Source organism: Triticum dicoccoides, chromosome 6A (genome assembly GCF_002162155.2).
Source record: "Triticum dicoccoides isolate Atlit2015 ecotype Zavitan chromosome 6A, WEW_v2.0, whole genome shotgun sequence".
Lineage (NCBI taxonomy): Eukaryota > Viridiplantae > Streptophyta > Magnoliopsida > Poales > Poaceae > Triticum > Triticum dicoccoides.
The window spans coordinates 567,144,681-567,163,252 of record NC_041390.1 but is presented as its reverse complement, the minus strand read 5'-3'; the positions used below and the strand labels follow the sequence as shown (position 1 = coordinate 567,163,252).

The 18,572-nt window shown below is 44.7% G+C and overlaps 2 protein-coding genes and 1 pseudogene across 5 annotated transcripts; 2 read left to right on the top strand and 1 right to left on the bottom strand.

Moving 5' to 3' along the window:
* The first annotated feature begins 3,080 nt into the window (after positions 1 to 3,080).
* On the top strand, positions 3,081 to 9,010 carry LOC119317994 (probable serine/threonine-protein kinase PIX7). 4 transcript variants are annotated; one of them, XR_005153880.1, is made up of 13 exons: positions 3,081 to 3,917; positions 4,278 to 4,707; positions 4,812 to 5,445; positions 6,033 to 6,073; positions 6,163 to 6,231; positions 6,557 to 6,657; positions 6,925 to 7,003; positions 7,531 to 7,629; positions 7,690 to 7,758; positions 7,861 to 7,910; positions 7,993 to 8,079; positions 8,314 to 8,408; positions 8,499 to 8,534. XR_005153880.1 is itself a non-coding variant. In XM_037592498.1 (13 exons), exons 1-13 carry the CDS (start codon positions 3,652 to 3,654, stop codon positions 8,638 to 8,640), a joined length of 2,157 nt encoding a protein of 718 aa, XP_037448395.1. In that variant the 5' UTR covers positions 3,081 to 3,651; the 3' UTR covers positions 8,641 to 9,010. The 4 variants fall into 4 exon arrangements, 1 of the variants encoding a protein (XP_037448395.1); XM_037592498.1 differs by having other exon boundaries at positions 7,998 to 8,079; positions 8,499 to 9,010; XR_005153882.1 differs by lacking the exons at positions 8,314 to 8,408; positions 8,499 to 8,534 and having other exon boundaries at positions 7,697 to 7,758.
* Positions 9,011 to 12,286: 3,276 nt separating this feature from the next.
* Positions 12,287 to 12,860, top strand: LOC119318163 (annotated as a pseudogene).
* Positions 12,861 to 13,977: 1,117 nt separating this feature from the next.
* LOC119317993 lies at positions 13,978 to 18,331 on the bottom strand. The gene is made up of 7 exons (XM_037592497.1): positions 17,916 to 18,331; positions 17,719 to 17,816; positions 17,473 to 17,614; positions 16,328 to 16,423; positions 15,980 to 16,099; positions 15,567 to 15,829; positions 13,978 to 14,452 (listed from the first exon to the last, which is right to left on the bottom strand). Exons 1-7 carry the CDS (start codon positions 18,073 to 18,075, stop codon positions 14,342 to 14,344), a joined length of 990 nt encoding a protein of 329 aa, XP_037448394.1. The 5' UTR covers positions 18,076 to 18,331; the 3' UTR covers positions 13,978 to 14,341.
* Between the last annotated feature and the right edge of the window lie 241 nt (positions 18,332 to 18,572).

The window sequence follows — 18,572 nt, the reverse complement described above, 5'->3', positions numbered from 1 at the left end:
TTGTCATATATCTTGCTATCACTTTGTTGTTTATCTTGTAGCATAAGTTGTTGGTGCACATAGGTGAGCCTAGTTGTTGTAGGTTTTGTGCTTGACAAATTAACCGCTAGGTTTATTCCGCATTTGTTCAAGCCTAAACCGTAATTATTTTAAAGCGCCTATTCACCCCCCCCCCCCTCTAGGCGACATCCTCGTTCTTTCAAACTTCATACAAACCCTTCAAACCTCTGTTGGCGATATTGCCATCTCGAAGGAGGACAAGGAGGCAGAGCTTTTCAACCATTTTCAGACCCACCTTGGCACTAGCTGTCTAGATAGGTGTGCCTCAACTGGGAAAGCCTGGGATACGAGCCTTTCAACCTTGCCATCCTCGACACACCTTTTGATGAGTTGTAGATTAAAAAATCCATTTTTCTCTTCATTTGGTCAAAGCTCCTGGGCCTGATGGCTTCATCGAAGCCTTTTTCAAGTACTGTTGGGAAACCATCAAAGATGACCTTGTTGTCACCATCCTCCACTTGACTAGCCTAATGAGATGTCAATATCATGAATTCGGTGAATATTGTCCTCCTTCGTAAGATCGTAGACGCCATAAGTTGATTCACAACATCTCCAAGATCTTCTTCAAGTTGTTTGCCAATCGGCTCGCGCCTCTATCGCGCAACCTTATATCCATAAGTCAAAGTGCTTTGTGACATCATGTCTTAATATGAATGATATAGACTACTCATATCAAAAGAAATTCCTTCTTTTGTGGAGTCCATCCACAAGGAACCTAAAAATTAAGCGTACTTGGTTGGGGCAATTTGAGGATGGGTCAGCGACCGGGAAGTTGATCCCGGGTGTGCACAAGTGAAAGACAGAGTGCACATGAAAGATTAGTGTTGGTTTGTGGGGTTAGTCTAGATCCCAGACGTAACGACAAGGAACCAGTGATTGTGGTTGGGGCGTTATAGTGCTTTCATCCATATTCCCAGTCCGACATAACAATATAGTATATCGATCACATGATCATCATTATAGTTGTACGCGTTCCAAGCGAAGGACCATCTGGTCGCTGGCAATCTTGAAGAAGTGCAACCTCAATATTGTGCCTTACTTCATGAGAAGTGCATCGATGCACGCAGCGGCAGCTGCACGCACGGCATCGACGGCGACAACAACTTCGCGATTCGTATCAGGGAAGCATGTAGTTAGAGTATAGACGAATGTTGGCTATTGTATATGTGTATTGAAAGGACCACGACTGACAGCATGACCTGACACAAGCGGACAAGCCGCAGGGTCTGTGCAGCACATGCCCCCAATTCATTTTATCACGTAGTAAGACCATAGTACCAGCAAAGCACAGCAACGGCTAGAGGTTGCCCAAGTCCACATACATCATAATTTCTCCCTGACAAAAGCTTCCCCACCAGATAAATCGAGGAGACTACACAAGCTAGCAATCTTTGCCAGCTTTTCAAATTGCCACGAACAAATCTATCAGATGAAAACAAGGTACCAGAAACAAAGATTTATTACCACAAATTGCCACGACACACTATTGCCACTAACAAATCTATCATATTTTGTACGCGAACCTGTCAGTAAGTAATTTTCAACATTCATTCTTTCTGTTGATCCCTTTTTTCCGATCATTACCACATTGATATGTGTGCACTGGGCAGGACGGCGGACGAACTGATTAGCACGAGAGAAGATGGAGGAGAGGAACAACACATCCCATATGCAAGACCGCGTCTCCCAGGCAACTTTACAGAAAACAGTACCCTGCCCTGTGGAGTAAAAAATAGAGGTACCTCACTGCACACTCTGCGGACAGGCTTATTTTGCGTCAGAAGTGCACCCCACGAGACCAACGTGGCCAAGGGTATTCGTATGTATCGGCCGATGTATGTTCACTTTCCCCATTTCAACGAATTTTAGTACACGGATCACCTCGTCTGGACCACCGGTTGAATAGCTACGATCAGCTGCCGCTGCGTGCAGGAAGACCGCTCTCCTTACTTCATATGCATTTCACGAACAACTTTAGTCCAGTTCTTATAGATCAGTGATGACCCATCCTTCGCTTTCTTGATGTAGAATATATAAGTAGGACGAGGGAAGTTATTTGGTGTTGCCATAAAAATCTTCGTTGGCCAGCAAATGCTTTGAGATGTACTCAATGTGCTCTCTTGAAAAGCACTGATCAAAGAGAAAATTATACACTGCGTTATCCAAACATTCAATTTGCATAGTAAGATATGAGGTAATACATCAGTTTGTTTTGGCATAGGTTAAGAACTAGTCCCTCTGTAAACAAATATAAGACGCAACAAACGGGGGAACCATAATTTCTATTTGGCGGAGGGAGTATCTTCAATGCGTTGTCCAACCATCAGTTTGTTTACAGAGGAAGTATCTTCAATCTGTTTGTGTAGCCACAATTTCTATATTTTTTTTTGCGGGGAACCATAATTTCTATTTTTTTAGGGGAGCCATATTTTCTAGAGAAAAGTATGTTTTGGTCCCTCAAGTCCCACAAAAGTATAGGCTTGGTCTAAAGATTTTCTTTTTTGATATATATTTGGTCCTTCAAGTCTCAAAACCAGATAAATTAGGTTCAAAACCAGATTTTAAGCACATTGACCGGGTTTAACCACGGTGACCCGATTCGGCTGATGAGCAATAAATTCAACAGCAAAAAACTTTTCAAATAAACTGAATTTTTGTGGTTTTATTGATGATCCGTACATAGCATTTCATGCTTCGGCTACTTCATCCACGAGAGGGAAAATATCTAGTGCTACCAAACTTGAGGTACTACCATGATACAAGCTTCTAGGCCGTTGGATTCTCGGATCAGACGGCTCATAGAGATTCTGCAACATTTGCAAAAAAAGCCTCCTAAAAGTTTAGAAATTGTGTATAGATCCAGCAGATCTAACCACTCCTAGATGCCGTCCATCTGAGAATCCGACGGCTCAGAAGTCCGTATCACGGTAGCATCTGAGGCTTGGCACGAGCAGATATTCTCCCGTCCACGAGATCCATGAAAACTCAATCAAGAAAGAGAAACGGACTGCATTGTTCACACCATAGCCGGAGAAGCAAGTTCTCTCGCCGGTTAAGGCTACTCAGCAGACTCCGTGGACACGTCCGGCCGCGTCCCCATTCTTCCCATTCACCAGTCGGTTGAGCTTGAGTGAGAGCAAAGAAATGTGGCCGGCAGCTGGGATGAGCTGCTGGCGCCAGAAGCTGATTTGAAGCCGAAGGAGACGTAGAGATAGCATGGCGGAGGAGAGGAGAATTCCAATTCGAGCTTCCCGAGCGGAACAGCGGGGAGGCGGAGCACGCACGGCAGGGCCACACCTCACCGGCCTCGCTCACCGATTATGTCAGCCATGATCCTCCGTACTGATCGACGACTTGTTTAATCGCTCTCCGGAAAAGCCCATCCTCATCGCAAAAGAATACTACCACTAAATTCCAGCCGCATGCTCCGGCGATGCCGCGGCGGAAGCGAAAGGCAAGCGCGACTGCGATGGTGGCGCCACTACATTCCGATGCCCCATCCCCCTCGTGCCCCGGCTCCGAGCGGTGCTGCTACCACTACATAGCCACCGACCAGGAGCCGCGCCGCAGCGGGTCAAGAAAGCAGCGGCGATGGAGGCGGACGAGCTCCTGAAGAAGATACGGGCGCTGGAGGAGGGGCAGGCGGAGCTCAAGCGGGAGGTGGGCAGGCTCATGCCGGACCGCCGCGCCGCGGCCCGGCGCCGTGCCCTCCGCGCGCTGCCGCCGCCGCCGCGGCCCTCGTCGTCGCGGCGCGTCGCGGCCCGCGGCAGGCTGCCCGACAGGCACTGCCACTGGATACTGCAGTCGCTGGGGCAGGCCGTGCACATCATCGCCCCCGACGGGAAGCTCCTGTACTGGTGAGGCTCCTCGGTTATATTGTTCACCAAGTGTTTGATGAAATGCTGACCAGGGCTATTCATAGTCTTTTCCCCCCTTTTTTCGCAAAGTGAAAACTTTTTGCAAAAACTGCTGCAAGGTGACAGAACCTGGCAATTTGCCTAGTGCAAAGTGCATTTAGCTCTTTATTTTTTATGGAAATACATAGTGTTCTTGATGCATGTAGTTAGTGTAGATCCCATTCTCTCGACCGGTCAAGTTGGCTAAAGAGGCATATCAGATTCTTTTTGCCATAGGCATTTCTACACACAATTGACTCTGCTTGGTTCTCTGAACACATGTCTTACCAAACTCTATGTTGTTTTTGTTCTGTGATCTAGGAACCGGTATGCTGAGCATATGTATGGCTATACTGCAGCAGAGGCAGTTGGTCGGAATGCCGTTGAATTAATTGTTCATCCGACTGACTTCGATTCAGCAAAAATCGTCATCCAGAATATATTTATGGGCAAGTGTTGGAGAGGGAAGTTTCCTGTTAAGAACAAAGCAGGAGAGAGGTTTTTCATTTCTGTCCACAACACCCCTTTGTACGATGACGATGGTAGTTTGGTGGGCCTTATCTGTCTCTCGCTTGATGTACGGGCATTAGAGGAGATATTTAGTCCCTCGGACTCAGCGGAATCCTATCCAAGTACAGCAAAGCACCGGTTTCATGCTAACAACCGGCCTACAAGTGGTTCAGTAAACAAAGGTTCTGTTCACTCCCAGCAACCTCCTCAATCTGGTGTCACCTCCAAGATAGTAACTTTGGTAAGTTGCATCGCTGTTTAATTTCAAATGGGGACTTACTCTTCTGGTACTTATTCTTCATTTATTTCTTAGTGTATTATTTTCTTGTTGGAATAACAATGCAGGCTACCAGCGTTACAAGTAGAGTTCATTCTCGGATAAGGACAGGTCAGAATAGCGACAAACAGTATGGTGGTGACTGTGAGGACCAGTATTCTCAACTTGATCTCCAGGCCGAGGTGGCATCAAGTGAAGAGAACACCCCAAGTGGGGATGTAATGCATGGTGCCTTTGTGGCCCAAGAGAAATCCCGTGGCAAGTCGAGCAAAACAAGTAGTGATGATCCAGGAGAAGGAAAAGTAGGGTCCTACAAGATTTTCCGTTCGAAGGCTGAGGCATTATTGGCAAAGAAGGGCATATCATGGCCTTGGAAAGGGCATGCAAATGATGGGGGTTCTGGAAAGAATAACGTGAACTCAACACAGTTGCAGGATAAGCAGGAGAATGACCAGAGTCAGCAGAGAGTTCCAGTTCTAGAGCCTATCATAATTCCAGACTGCCAAAACAGCGAAGACACTTGGGCTACGAAATATGAGGTCTCAGGTTCCTGGTGGGATTTCAACAAGAATTACACGAGTAGCATGAGCAGCAGTGGGAGTACTGATAGCAGCGGTATCGAGAGAGTAGACTATGAAGCAGACCGCCTAGATTATGAGATTCTCTGGGAAGACCTAGTAATTGGAGAACAAGTAGGTCAAGGTATTACTTCTCCCTTTGCAATTACTCCATTTGTAGGAACTCAGATCTCTTGTTAACATGCACTCCAAAAGATTTAGGAGTAGCCATAGCCATAGCTTGTAATTGTAAGAACTACTTAGGCTGTTTGTTCTTTGTCAGTAATTCCTCACTATGCATGTATCTTAATAGCTCACAAGCGTAGTAAAAATCAGTTCTTTTCAGTAAAATTCCTCGCTCTCCATGCTTCTTAATAAAATCTTGTGTATTATCCTCTTATCTTTGGCATAGTCCAAATCGGTTCTGTTTCTTCTAATCTTCAGGAGTCATAACAGTTCAGTCAATTTCATGATTTTACTATAGTCCTGGTGGCGTGGATGTCTATTCTGAGATTCTAAGTTGCAAGTGTTACATTTCCACAACAGTGATGGCAATGTTTGTTCGTAAGGTTATGCATGTACTGTACTTGTTTACTGCTGAAAGTCCATGTAGATAATCACACAGAATTGTCACTAATATCCCGATTCTTAGACTGCTGTATGCAATCTGGTATTGTCCTCCTTTTTAACAAACGTACTCATTTTTGTTATTTTCATATTTGGTGCATACAGGTTGTTGCGGAACAGTGTATCATGCTTTGTGGTATGGCTCGGTATGTCATTTCTGTCACATGATTATGAATGGAGCTTTACATCTTAACAATAAATCTTAAACCCTCAGTATCTATCAATGTTCCTGTAGGACGTGGCAGCTAAAGTATTCTCCAAGCAGGAATATTCAGAAGAAATGATCAATACCTTCAGACAAGAGGTGGACATCTATATCTACATACAATTTCTGTTGACCTTCAATTGCTCATGAATTTGGCTATAATGGCAATGAAAGCACGCGATATCTACTGTATTATTGAGACAGATACTCCATTATTGAAATAATTACCCATTTTCACTATTCTATGTTAATTTAACTATGTGGATAAATATGAAAAAATGATATGGCATTGACAAATTAATCTTCACTTTTGTTGATTTTGTGGGTCAATGAGCACTACATTGGTAACTTTCTAAATCATGTTCTGTGATTCCTTTTCCATAGTTTGTGGCCATGACCATATTTGTATCCTTCAAATGTGTAGGTATCATTGATGAAGAAGCTACGACATCCCAATATAATACTTTTCATGGGTGCAGTTGCTTCGCAGGAACGACTTTGTATTGTTACTGAATTTCTGCCACGGTATGCTGTATATCTTCCTACATGTTTTTTTATCGGTACTAGTAAAAACACTTCAAAGGATTGATGGGTGGCTCAACTGGTTCTGTAAGCAACCAACCATGTTTTATACTTGCCTCTTGTTGAAGAAGTTGGGAGTGCTAATACCCTGGTTCTTTTCGTTTGATACTAAAAAGTAAAAACACCTCTGACATACCATGCATTGATTTTGTACTAGGTAGAGTTGTTTTACTTGTTCTGTATAACACTTGACTGAGTCCCATAATGCAGCGGGAGTTTGTTTCGGTTGCTTCAGAGTAACATTGGCAAGCTGGATCCAAGACGGAGAGTTAACATGGCTATTGACATTGTGAGTGCATTTTCTCTTAACAGCTGGTTAAGGATTCAGGAAATTTCAAGCCAAATAAACTACATGGAACTTTTGAGAAATGAGCATGTTGTAGCAGAAGACCTGATAAATATTCTTCAATTGAAGATGTCAAGTATTGTTTTGAATAGATACAGAATTTACCTTTGCAAACTGCCCAAAAGCGAAGTTGAACTGCATGTCAGCTAAGCCATATCTGTAGCTGCAGTGTATGGAAGAATGAAACAAGAAAATAGGTGATATCATGTACTTGCCATCTAACATGGTATCTTGTGCTATATAACATATTATGTTTCTACGATCATAACTGAAGATTATATCGCCAAAATTCAATGTTGATTCATGTGATTATGATGTGCAACATGCCGACATTGTTACCTAAACCCTCCAACATGCGTGTTCATGTTTGGGCTCTTAACTTGTGGAGATAGAAGTTACTTGATATTTTCTTTGCCAAGTACTTATTTTTCCATGTGAATTCTTAGAAGAATAATTTAATATTGTTGCAGGCAAGGGGCATGAATTATCTTCACAGTTCCATCCCAACTGTTGTGCACCGTGATTTGAAATCACCAAACCTGTTGGTTGATAAGAATTGGACTGTAAAGGTAATTATGAAACTTTATTCTCCATGCTTTATGTTGCCTCTTCTCATTTGGTTCTATTAGGTTGCAGACTTTGGTCTTTCACGTCTGAAACACGAAACATTTCTGTCAACAAAAACTGGAAAGGGAACAGTAAGTACAAGCAAACTTAACCTTTTGACATGGACTCTCCAGACTGACAGGATTGTCATAAACTTTAATCTAAGTACCTGATAACTTGGTTTCCACATCCAGCCGCAGTGGATGGCTCCGGAGGTGCTACGGAGTGAACCTTCAAATGAAAAGTAAGCTCAATCTGGAGATTCTTGAACAACAGATGTTCTTGTTACCTACGGATGTTTACTGATTTCTTCCTTTTTTATTAAGTATAGGTCTGATGTATTCAGCTATGGAGTGGTCCTGTGGGAGCTTGCTACTCAGATGATCCCCTGGGATACTCTCAATACAATGCAGGTACATGGGGATGACTTTTCTACATACACTCCATTTTTGTGGTTTCTTAGAGCCAAAAAAAGATTCTTGGAAAATACTAGTAGCTTACTGGTGAATGGTGAATCTTTTCCAAGTGTAATCACCGTCATTGCAGTTTAAGAAAGCCTAGTTTCTTTTTTGCTTCTTCTTTTTGACGTAACAGCACAAGCATTGCCATTAATGCCAAATCCCTAACGGTGGCCCCCTGTGTTGCAGGTCATCGGAGCCGTGGGTTTCATGGATCACAGACTGGAAATACCAAGCGACGTGGATCCTCAGTGGGCATCGATGATTGAGAGCTGTTGGGAAAGGTATATATACATCACCATTTTGCAGGCTAGTGAAGGAGTACCAAATAGCCAATTTCCGATCCCACTAAATCAACTATCCCCTCTGTGCAGTGAACCGCAACGCCGCCCTTCGTTCCAAGAACTTCTCGAGAGGCTCCAGGGGCTGCAGAAGCAGTACACGGTTCAGGCGCAGACGGAGCGGAAAGCGGCTGGGAAAGGTGCTCGAAAGACAAGCGTCAAAGATGATGGCTGAGGTAGCTTAATGTTCTGATGGAGGATTATGGAGCTGCCATCTTGGGGAACAGTTTTCCATGATACTTCTAAAGAGGACTACCACTACCAGAGAGGTGGTACATGGCTTCTCAAGTTGCAACCTTGATGCTTTGGAGTGCTGTTTGCCTCTAGAGGACACTGGTGGCATGACATGAGACTGCCAGTCGTTTCAAGGTTAGTCCGGATTTTCACAACCTGGGCACATCTGACCATGATACGTGTTTAGATACGATTGGTCTAACAGCTAGTTGTGCCTGTACCGCCGAAATGTGTCATGGCATAAACAACACTTTCCACATCGGACATGGCTTTTCAGTTACTTTTAATTTTAATTTTCCATTTTACGTTTACTTTTTATTTTCGCGATTTATAGTATTTTTAATTTTATTTTAATGTTTTCATTTTCTTGTTACTTGTGGTTTATTTTTATTTTTTTCATTTAAAAAATACACATACCCTTTCTACAAAATTATGAATATTATTTAGGTTCACATGAACATTTAAAAAATGCACACTTTTTTATTACATAAACGGTTCTGAAATACATGATAACCAATTTTAATACATGATAAGTATTTTTAATTACTTTATGAATTGGTTTTAAGCACGAGATGAACATTTTCTAAATACACGATGAATGATTATTTAATGTGTGATGGATATATCTTCTTAATGCATAATGAAGTATTTTGGAAAAATCAATTGATTTTTAATACACATCATACATTTTTTAAATAAATGAAGAACATTTTATTAATACACAATGAAATAATTTGGAAAGCATGTCAACCTTTTTTAATACGTAACAAACATTTTCCAATACGTGATGAACATTTTTTATTCACATGAACCTTTGGGAAAATACAAGGAATAGTTTTAATAGGCAATACACTTTTTTAATATGTGATGAACATGGTTTTAATTTACAATGGACCTTTTCATAGTACACGAAAAACTTCTCAATATAGGATGAACCTTTTTTAAGTACTTTGTACATTTTATTAGTACGTGATGGTTTTTTAATGCATGATGAATTTTTCTTTAAAATGTTCGTCTTTTCTATAAATATTAATGTATTTTAAGAAAGTTTTCACACGTTTTACAGGAAATGATCGTGTATTCATTTAAAAACTATATAAATATTGAAAAAAAAGAAATGAAAAAAATGGAATACAGAAAATAAAATTAGAAAGAAAAAAGGAAAAGAAACCCATAAAAAGAAATGGAAAAGGAAATATAAAATGTTAGGAAAAAGCCAAAACAAACCAAGGCTTGCGAGACCCAATGAAAACTGCAGGAGCCACCCAAACACAAATCGCGCGTAAACCACCAAACCTTCTTACTGGGCTACGACCCTGTTTGGTGCATGGGCGGGATATAGCATATGCGGCTAAACTATGGACTACACCTATAAAAACGGCTAAATTATGGACTAAATTTATAGAAGAAACGTACGTAACATAATTATAAGATGACAAGATCATGTTGGAGCGGAAGGAGGCCAACCTTAATACTCAGAGGATTATTGAGGAGTTAGTGGAGGGAGGAACCTATAGGATGGGTCAGTAAAGGCGTGTTTGAATGCCTGCACGCTCCCTATGTACCCTAAAAATAAAATCAGTTGCTTGGTTACCCACGCATTTGGATGGGCTTGCATGGCACAAAGCTCAAAGCGGCCTTGAGTCTGACTCATGAGGAACGGTTGACTTGTTAGATTACATAGCAATTCAAGTTCTCACTTGTCTACAATCAGCACTCAGTTACTTAGCTACATATGTGATATGAAAGCATACACAACTGATGTGATGAAACACATCAGTACAACAAATTGCATCACATTCCTCTTCTTCTGCACTTGTAAATCGACGGTCTTCTCTAGCAGTAGTTCATGGCTTGAACTGGCCGGGGTTACCATCGGCTTGAAAGCATACATGGGATTGATTTTGAAGAAGAAGACCCACAGGAATGGCTTGAACTGGCCGAGGTTGCCACCGGCTTGAACTTGCTCCAAAATTTACCATCACCGTCACTTGTTCATGGGTCAAGGGTGTAGCCTAGCCAGCCATCGCCCCGCCTAGGTCGCCACCACGGCCGTAGCACACCTCGGTGCCCAGCCGCCGCCGCCCAGGATTGACCTTGGTCAATGTCGCAACCCTCATGCCCTGTCAGCCACCGCCGCAGCGGTCGTGCTCAGGTAGCAATTGTCGCGCCTCAATCACCAGCAGGCCATGTCGCCACCGTCGCCGATTCCGGATTCGTCGGTGAGAAAGGGGTTCGAGAGAGAGAGAGAGAGAGAGAGAGAGAGAGAGAGGACATGGTGTCCTTAGCCACTTAATTGACGTGATAGTCAAAATCAGGCCACGTGGCCGTTTTAGTCAAAACAGGGTCCATGACATAGTAAAACCACCTTAAGGCTTTGTACAATAGAAGGTGCTTAGGGGATGCTTAGTAAAATAACCCAAGTTCGTCTTAAACATCGGTGCTTTAAGCGTCTGTCTTATAGAAATAAACACCGGTGTTTAGAAAAAAACTGGTTTATTTCTCTAAGCATCTATCCCAAGCATCTTGCATTGTACATGGCCTAAGTGTTACAAGGGACGAAAAAAAATCCGGTTTAATTACTTTTTTTAGCATCAGTTTAATTAGTTGAGTGGCTGAGTTTTGAAGCTGAGAAATAATTTTTAAACTTTGACAAGAATTGAAAGACGAAAAATATACGTATCCCTTTCCTCTGCTAGGCTAAGGCTCGGTATGGCTCGCAGAGAACACAAAAATGCTGCAACGAGAGAGGACTGAGCGTAGGAACTTTTGCCCGTCACGGACAGCCCAGGTGTGCCGGAGATTTCCTTGTAGTCTCCAGCGATGGCGCCATCGGTCTCGCCTCGCGCACGCATGGCGCACCTACACGCACGGCTGCACGCCTGCACCCCATGCCAATGCCAGACTGATTCGCCCATGCAGATGCACAGGACTAGGTACCCAGCCGCCAAACGCTCCCCAACACCCGCGCTCGTCTCTTCAACTCGATCACTCCTCCCTGCCTAACACTAACTGATCACCGATCTCCAAAATAGATGACTCAACTTTGTACTAACTTTAATACGAAGTTGGGTCATCTATTTTGGAACGGAGGAGTACGTCCGATGCATGTGTTGGCGGCGGTCATGGGCGGCGCCGCCGCGGCCATCTGTTGCGTGGCGATGGCGGCATACCTGTACGTCCACAAGAGGAACAAGAAGAAGAGGAAGGGGGAACTCAACAACGCCGAGTGGCTGCCGGAGTACCGCTCTCCCGCCCCCCGCGGCGGCGGCAGGTCGTTCTCGCTGGCCGAGATCAAGGCGGCGACCCAGAACTTCAGCGAGGCGCAGGTGGTCGGCGCGGGCAGGCAGGGGAAGGTGTTCCGCGGCGTCGTGGACGGCGGCACCGCGGTGGCCATCAAACTGGCCGGCCCGTCGCCGGGCCGGAGCGCGCGCGAGCTCCGGGCGGAGATCGAGGCGCTGTCCGACCTGCGGCACCGGCACCTCGTCCCGCTCCTGGGCTTCTGCTCGGACAGGGAGGAGACCATCCTCGTGTACCGGTACATGCCGCGGGGCACGCTGCAGGAGCACCTGCGCGCCGAGCCGGCGATGCCGTGGTGGCGCCGCCTCGACGCGTGCATGGGCGCCGCGCGGGGCCTGCACTGCCTGCACGCCGGCGGCGTCGTCCACGGCGACGTCAAGGCCACCACCGTCCTCCTCGACGAGAACTGAGTCGCCAAGCTCTCGGACTTCGGCCTCTCCAACTCCAAGGACGCCACGATGAAGTCCGACGTCTGCTCCTTCGGCGTCGTGCTCTTCGAGGCGCTCATGGCGCGGCGCCCGGAGATGCTGACTGGGGACCAGGCCGTCGGCCTCGCCGAGCACGCGCTGGCATGCCACCGGAGCGGCACCCTGCCGGACGCCGTCGACGCGGCGATCAAGGACCAGGTCGCGCCGGAATGCCTTGAGAAGTTCGCTGAGACCGCCGTGGAGTGTCTCGCGCACCAAGGCACGGAGCGGCCGGCCATGGGCGACGTGCTATGGAACCTAGAGTTGTCGATGCAGCTGCAGCTGATTAATCCCAATAAGACGTAGCAACGAGCCATATTGGTGTACAGCAAAATCAAATTATTTTCCCACTAGCAGTAGCAGCACAGCCAGGTGCGCCCGCCATAGTTCATGCCCTAGAAGAGCTCTCAGATGAAAATGTAAATCATTGCAAATTGCAATGCGATGGTTCGGGTTTTTGAGTTAAAAGATGATGGATATGAAAGAGAAAAAAAAAAGATGTAGCAGCACAGCATATGAACTTATTTGAGCAATGCCATGAACTTTGTCAGCTCTAACTTATTTGAGCCACTTGAACTTGTCATAAAACAATCTGTGGGGTGCAATAACCATCCGGACAACAGCTACAAGCTCTGGATACCAAATGCATATCTACATTGGTAACCCTGGTCTTTGAGGAGATCTCGTCAGCAGGAACTGCTCAACACATGATGCAAAGCAAAGTGATCCTGAAGATATAAATCATATGCCACCCGTTTACGTTGCCATGAGCATGGGATTTCGTGGTGAGTCTTATGGGCACTTTTCTGATCTTGTGATGCTTGGTCTTCAGTGTGTCTCGACGGAGAAAGAAACCTACGGGTGCCAATGTCTGAGGAAATTTTGCGCGGAAGCAGGGCATAAAGTGTTTATCTATGCAAGAATAGGTCATTGAACCCGATAAGGCCCCTGAGAGAGAAAATGGGCAAATAGTGGAAGAGGACGTTTTGGCTCCCGGAAGCATTTCTGAAATTATTTATTTTGATGTTTTTGTTAGTGTCGCAAGCATGCTTGACAATTTTCATACGAAACAGAGCAATGGTGTTTCGTCAATGAAAAAACAAATTTGGGGTAACATTTGGTGTTCAAATTAATTTATTTTTTGCATAGGCCAAAATGTTTAACCTTTTTTGCCTAAAACTTTGAAGGTAGCATTTGGATGTTAATACATAAAAATGTTGTTGAGATTTCTTTTGACATTACAAAATTCATTTTTCACGCATGAGGCAAATTGGATTTCCAGAAAAGAGTATCCTTTTGTTCTCCCCAAAAGAAGGCGATCAACTGTGAGAATGAAGGGAAAAACTCACTAGACGAAGCAGTGCTCCATTCGATTTCTATGTTGTCAGCGTGTGTTGAGGGGATAAGTTCTTCCATGCTTCTGGTGCGAAAGCAGAGGCCCTTTTCGATTTCTGTATCAACAGCGTGTCATGAGAGGATGTCATGCACGGAAATTTTATAGCTTTCGTGTGTGAACTCGCAACCCCATGTTCATATGTGACTGGCAAAGTGACAATGCACTTTTACATGAAAAAAAATAGCACAGGAGCTTGGTGATCAACTCGCTGATAACACAGAAAACCAACTGGTAGAGTGGAAAAGTGGGAGGTGGCCGTGAGCTGAATCATCATTGGATTTAGTTCATCTACACCACGTCCCTTGGCCCCTGCACCTCAACAAGCCTTCCTCAAAGGAGCCCCTTTTGCTTTCATCAAATCGTCTAATCTAAGTTTTACATCATATACACCAAGGAAAACAAAACAGTGTCGTGGCAAATGAAAGAATCGGTATATGAGGGTTCGTCAGTGCAAATCTCCCAGTCTCTGAACGAGCTGCTCATGCGCTGGTGACACCCGACATCCAGGGCACAACAACGGGGGCTCTCGGATGAGAATCTCTGTAAGACTCGGAATACTTGTCTTTGAAGTTCAGTTTAGGCTGGTCAGCCTGCAAAGCATCGCAAGATAATTAGCCCGTGTGAAGAAGAAGAATCAACAACTCATGTCATCTTAACAGAAAATCAAAGTTAACAATGTGGAGTACATCACTTTAGATCTAAATGAATGATTTGACTATAGAACAAAGCCTTGTGTGTAGGTCAACATTGGCAAAAAAAATACACCGGTAGTGCATATCGCAAGAGTATTTGCCTGGCCATGTAGCAAGAGCAGCAAGGCGAACCATACTCCAAACAATCAGATGGTCACAAACCAGACTTGTGCAAGCAACAGCAAGAAATTACAACCAGTATAACATGAGAGGACAAATGGCTGTTACCAGAACTGAAGTTTCAACAGCTTGTACATTGACAGTTGGTAAACATAAAGCAATCAGTATCAGCAACATGTAAAACGAGGAAAGGTGCAACCATACACCAGCACCATTTATGGCATGACATGTTTTGCTGTATATAGATTTATATTCTTTATATTTAGCCCATTAAGAATGTACCACAAACTTGTCCAATGCATCATCCTAAATCATTACTGAGACTAGTTAAAAAGTTCAACACAACAAAGGGAGCTTGGCTAAAAATAAAATAAAACGCACTTGAAAGTGTACAGGCTTCAGTCAGCTGCAGGAGCAGAGTTACTACAATCTCAAGAATTATAGCGGATAACTAATGTTGCTGTTTAAACCATTAGAACAGGATTGTTGCATCACATGTAGAATAGTAACCCGTGTATAAGCATGATCCATATTTTGTTTTTGTTATTCAAATCACTAACGATCATTCATAAACACTGGTTTCCCTCCCCATTCCCGTACAGTAAGGACACACGTACACACATGACCTATGTTTTGTTTCCGCTATTAAAATGACTGACGACCATTCATAAACACCATTTTCTCCCCTAATTCTATAATAAAGTGCTCCTAACTAAACAGTAAACTCTACCATTTCACATATACAATATTCATTAAAATATCAGATGCAGGTCCATGAAGCAGGAAGAATCAGACAATTCTAACACCGCTCCGAACAAGATATGGTTAAAAATGCACATATAGGGCAATCGATTCAATGGTTAGACACAGACTCGCAAAAAGGCAGGCGTACCTGTTTCAACCAGCACTCCTGATGTTTATGCTCATATTTATCTGGTGAATAGCAACCAAACTCTGAAGGGCAATATACCCATATATTGCACTTTAATTCACCCGGCTTGGCATTCCTAGCCTGGTCTAGACATGCTTGACAACAATCAGCAGCAGATTCTTTGTGGTGCGTTAAGCCCCATCTCACAGCAGCGCCACCATAATCGGCATGTAGCTCAGTGTTGCATTGTGGATGCAAAGGTGGACCAGCTATTATTTCTTCTTCTGCAACAATTTATTTGAGACTCAATCTCTTTGAGAAATACGAAAGCTATTCTGTAACTATAATTCTAGCACAATGGGTCAGACTTTGGCACCACGGATGCATGGAGCTTCATGAAACATAATAAACATAGGCAATGGTAGAGAAGCAACCTTCTGGTTCATTCTCAGGTTTGTCATCATGCTCGGTGTGTGGGATTTCTGGTGAAATCCAAAGACCAATATCCTCCAACAGCGCATGCCAGTTGAACTCCAGGGCTCGCTTTAACAATCCTGTAGATAAGGGTGAAACCAAACTATTACAGTTGAGAATTGTGAAACAGAAGAAAAACAAAAACCTTTAGAAGCGCCCAATATGTACCAAATTATTATGAAGGAATTTGAACACATAGAAGTGAGTATATATTGTTTAACAGTAAAACTCACATGTACCAAATTATTATGAAGGAATCTGAACACATAGAAGTGAGTATATATTGTTTAACAGTAAAGCTCACATACGTGCTTCCTCACTGGAGAGGCCCAAATTTGATGAATTCTGAGTAGATGCACTTTTTGCTTCTTTTAGAGTCTCAACACGCCATGATTCCAGAGCTTCTGTCATATGTTTGGGAATAGAAACATAAGCACTTCAATTTATCACTAATCAAGACAACAAATAATCCATGAACTGTATCTCTAACCGATGTAAAATAAATCCAGATTTTATATGCCGCAAAAGCAAGTAACAAACAGTAAAAACATGAATTCACTTTTAGTGTTAATTTATAACGTTGCACAGAACATAAATGGAACAAAATAATGGCAACTCCAGATAGCTGATACCATCAAGGAGACAGACACACACAAATAGAATATACCCTTTTTTCTCCCAAACAGGTCAACCAATATGCAGCACTTGCTCATCAAATTATCACAGCTGGCATCAGTGCTAGGTTGATACACCAATTGGCCAGTCACACACACATAAGTAAAATATATGACAAGTCGACTAAAAAGAGGGAATCGTCTCATGTGGTTGTCATATGTTCAGTTGTTTCAGTCACGAGGGTTGCTTTTCCTGATCATGGATAGAATGTCTCAAACTTGTACTCCCTCAGTTCCTAAATACAAGTCTTTGTAGAGATTCCACTATGGGCTACATACAGAGCAAAATGAGTGAATCTACACTCTAAAATGCATCTATATACATCCGTATGTGGTCCATAGCGAAATCTCTACAAAGACTTATATTTAGGAACGGAGGGAGTAGTATTCAAATCCTGCAACATTACGCCTATCTAAGAGTATAACAGTGAAAAAAAAATCTACTACAGAAGTTCACGCTTGCAAGAAAGCACTTAGCAATGCAACAAATATCTGACAAACTAGTCGAAATAAATAGTACTATTAGATATCCTCCAGACAAGCTATTCAGCCCTCTCTGGACTGAACACGTCAAACGGCATGCTGGCAGAAAATAGCCGGTGTGTGTCAGGCTGTCGACCAATAACAAGACAAGATAAACATACAAGTCCAAGTTATGCACACATATATGGAATATTACAGTTCAAATTACTGGAGGAAAGCAGGAGCTCACTTCATTCTACACAAAACAGTAGCAGTACACTACAATTACTAATTCGAAACTAGATATGCAGATATACCTCGTTGCTGGATGGCACTGCCGTTATCCCCTAGGCCGTTCAGCCGCCCCACAAGCTCATACGATACCCTCAGCTTCAGCTCGAGAGGCAGCTCCTTCCGCCTCTTCTCCTCCCGTGCGAAAACCTTGCGCAGCTTCTTCACCTTTGGCACCCAAAATACTTGGGGATTAGATCGTAAAGCCATAATAACAAGTTTTACTAATCAACTAGACAAAACCATCGAATTCTGCAATTCAAGAGCGGTACCGCCTGGACGAGCTCGACGGGCTCGGCCTCGCGGCGAATCCGGATCGACTCCTCCACCCTCCTAATCTGCTCCTCCGTGTACTGCACCACCTCAACCCCTAACAAAACAAATCGAAAAAATAGCACAGAGTCAGATCGCGGATACTGCCAGAGTCGTCGCGGGCACGACGAGGGGGCGGGAGACTGGGCGCCCTCACGTTTGGGCGCGGGGGCGAAGGAGGTGAGGGAGCGGAGCACGAGCAGCGCGGCGACGAGGTTGGCGAGGCAGACGGCCACGGTGATGCGCCGGTACGAGAACCACCCCGCCGCAGTCGCGCGGCCGCCGAACGACGCCGCCCGCGCTATGCCCCTCGCCATGCCGCCGCCGTCTCCGCTGCCGCCATCCCTACCGCCGACGGCGCGGCATTGCGCTCCGCCGCCGCCGCCCCCGATTCGCGAGCTCCCCGCCTGCTCGATCTCGCCCGCGGCCGCAGGAGCGCGCGCCGCGCGGGCCGCCACGCCGCGCTACAGCCCCGAGCCCCGGCGCTCGGGTGCTACAGCGCTGGAAGCTTCTGGAATCCCGGCCGGGCAGGAGCCTCTCTCCGCGTTCGCTTGGGCCTTCACGTTGCCGCAAATGGAAGTTGGGGAGCAACTTGAGGGGGGGTTGGGGGTGGAGAGATGGCATGGATAGTGGAGGCGTGAAGGTGGTAGTGCGGGATTTTCCTCCTCTCTGGCGCGCGGGCCCCGGCACGTGACAGCGCCGCTGGGCCCAGTTCGCAGTGACAGAACTGCCGACAACGCGTAGGCTAGGGTAAAAAAGTCGAGCGGTTGTGGCAGATTTGTTGTGTGGTCGGTGAGATTACAGCGGATCGATG

Excerpts from the sequence above, each read along its gene's own strand:
- LOC119317994 (XM_037592498.1), top strand. The coding sequence starts at position 3,652 with ATGGAGGCGGACGAGCTCCTGAAGAAGATACGGGCGCTGGAGGAGGGG. Across the intron at positions 6,658-6,924 it reads GTTACTGAATTTCTGCCACG|CGGGAGTTTGTTTCGGTTGC; the intron begins GTATGCTGTATA and ends CCCATAATGCAG. Across the intron at positions 8,080-8,313 it reads ATACTCTCAATACAATGCAG|GTCATCGGAGCCGTGGGTTT; the intron begins GTACATGGGGAT and ends CCTGTGTTGCAG.
- LOC119317993 (XM_037592497.1), bottom strand. The coding sequence starts at position 18,075 with ATGGCGAGGGGCATAGCGCGGGCGGCGTCGTTCGGCGGCCGCGCGACT. Across the intron at positions 17,615-17,718 it reads CCGTCGAGCTCGTCCAGGCG|GTGAAGAAGCTGCGCAAGGT; the intron begins GTACCGCTCTTG and ends TGGGTGCCAAAG. Across the intron at positions 15,830-15,979 it reads ACCTGAGAATGAACCAGAAG|AAGAAGAAATAATAGCTGGT; the intron begins GTTGCTTCTCTA and ends AAATTGTTGCAG.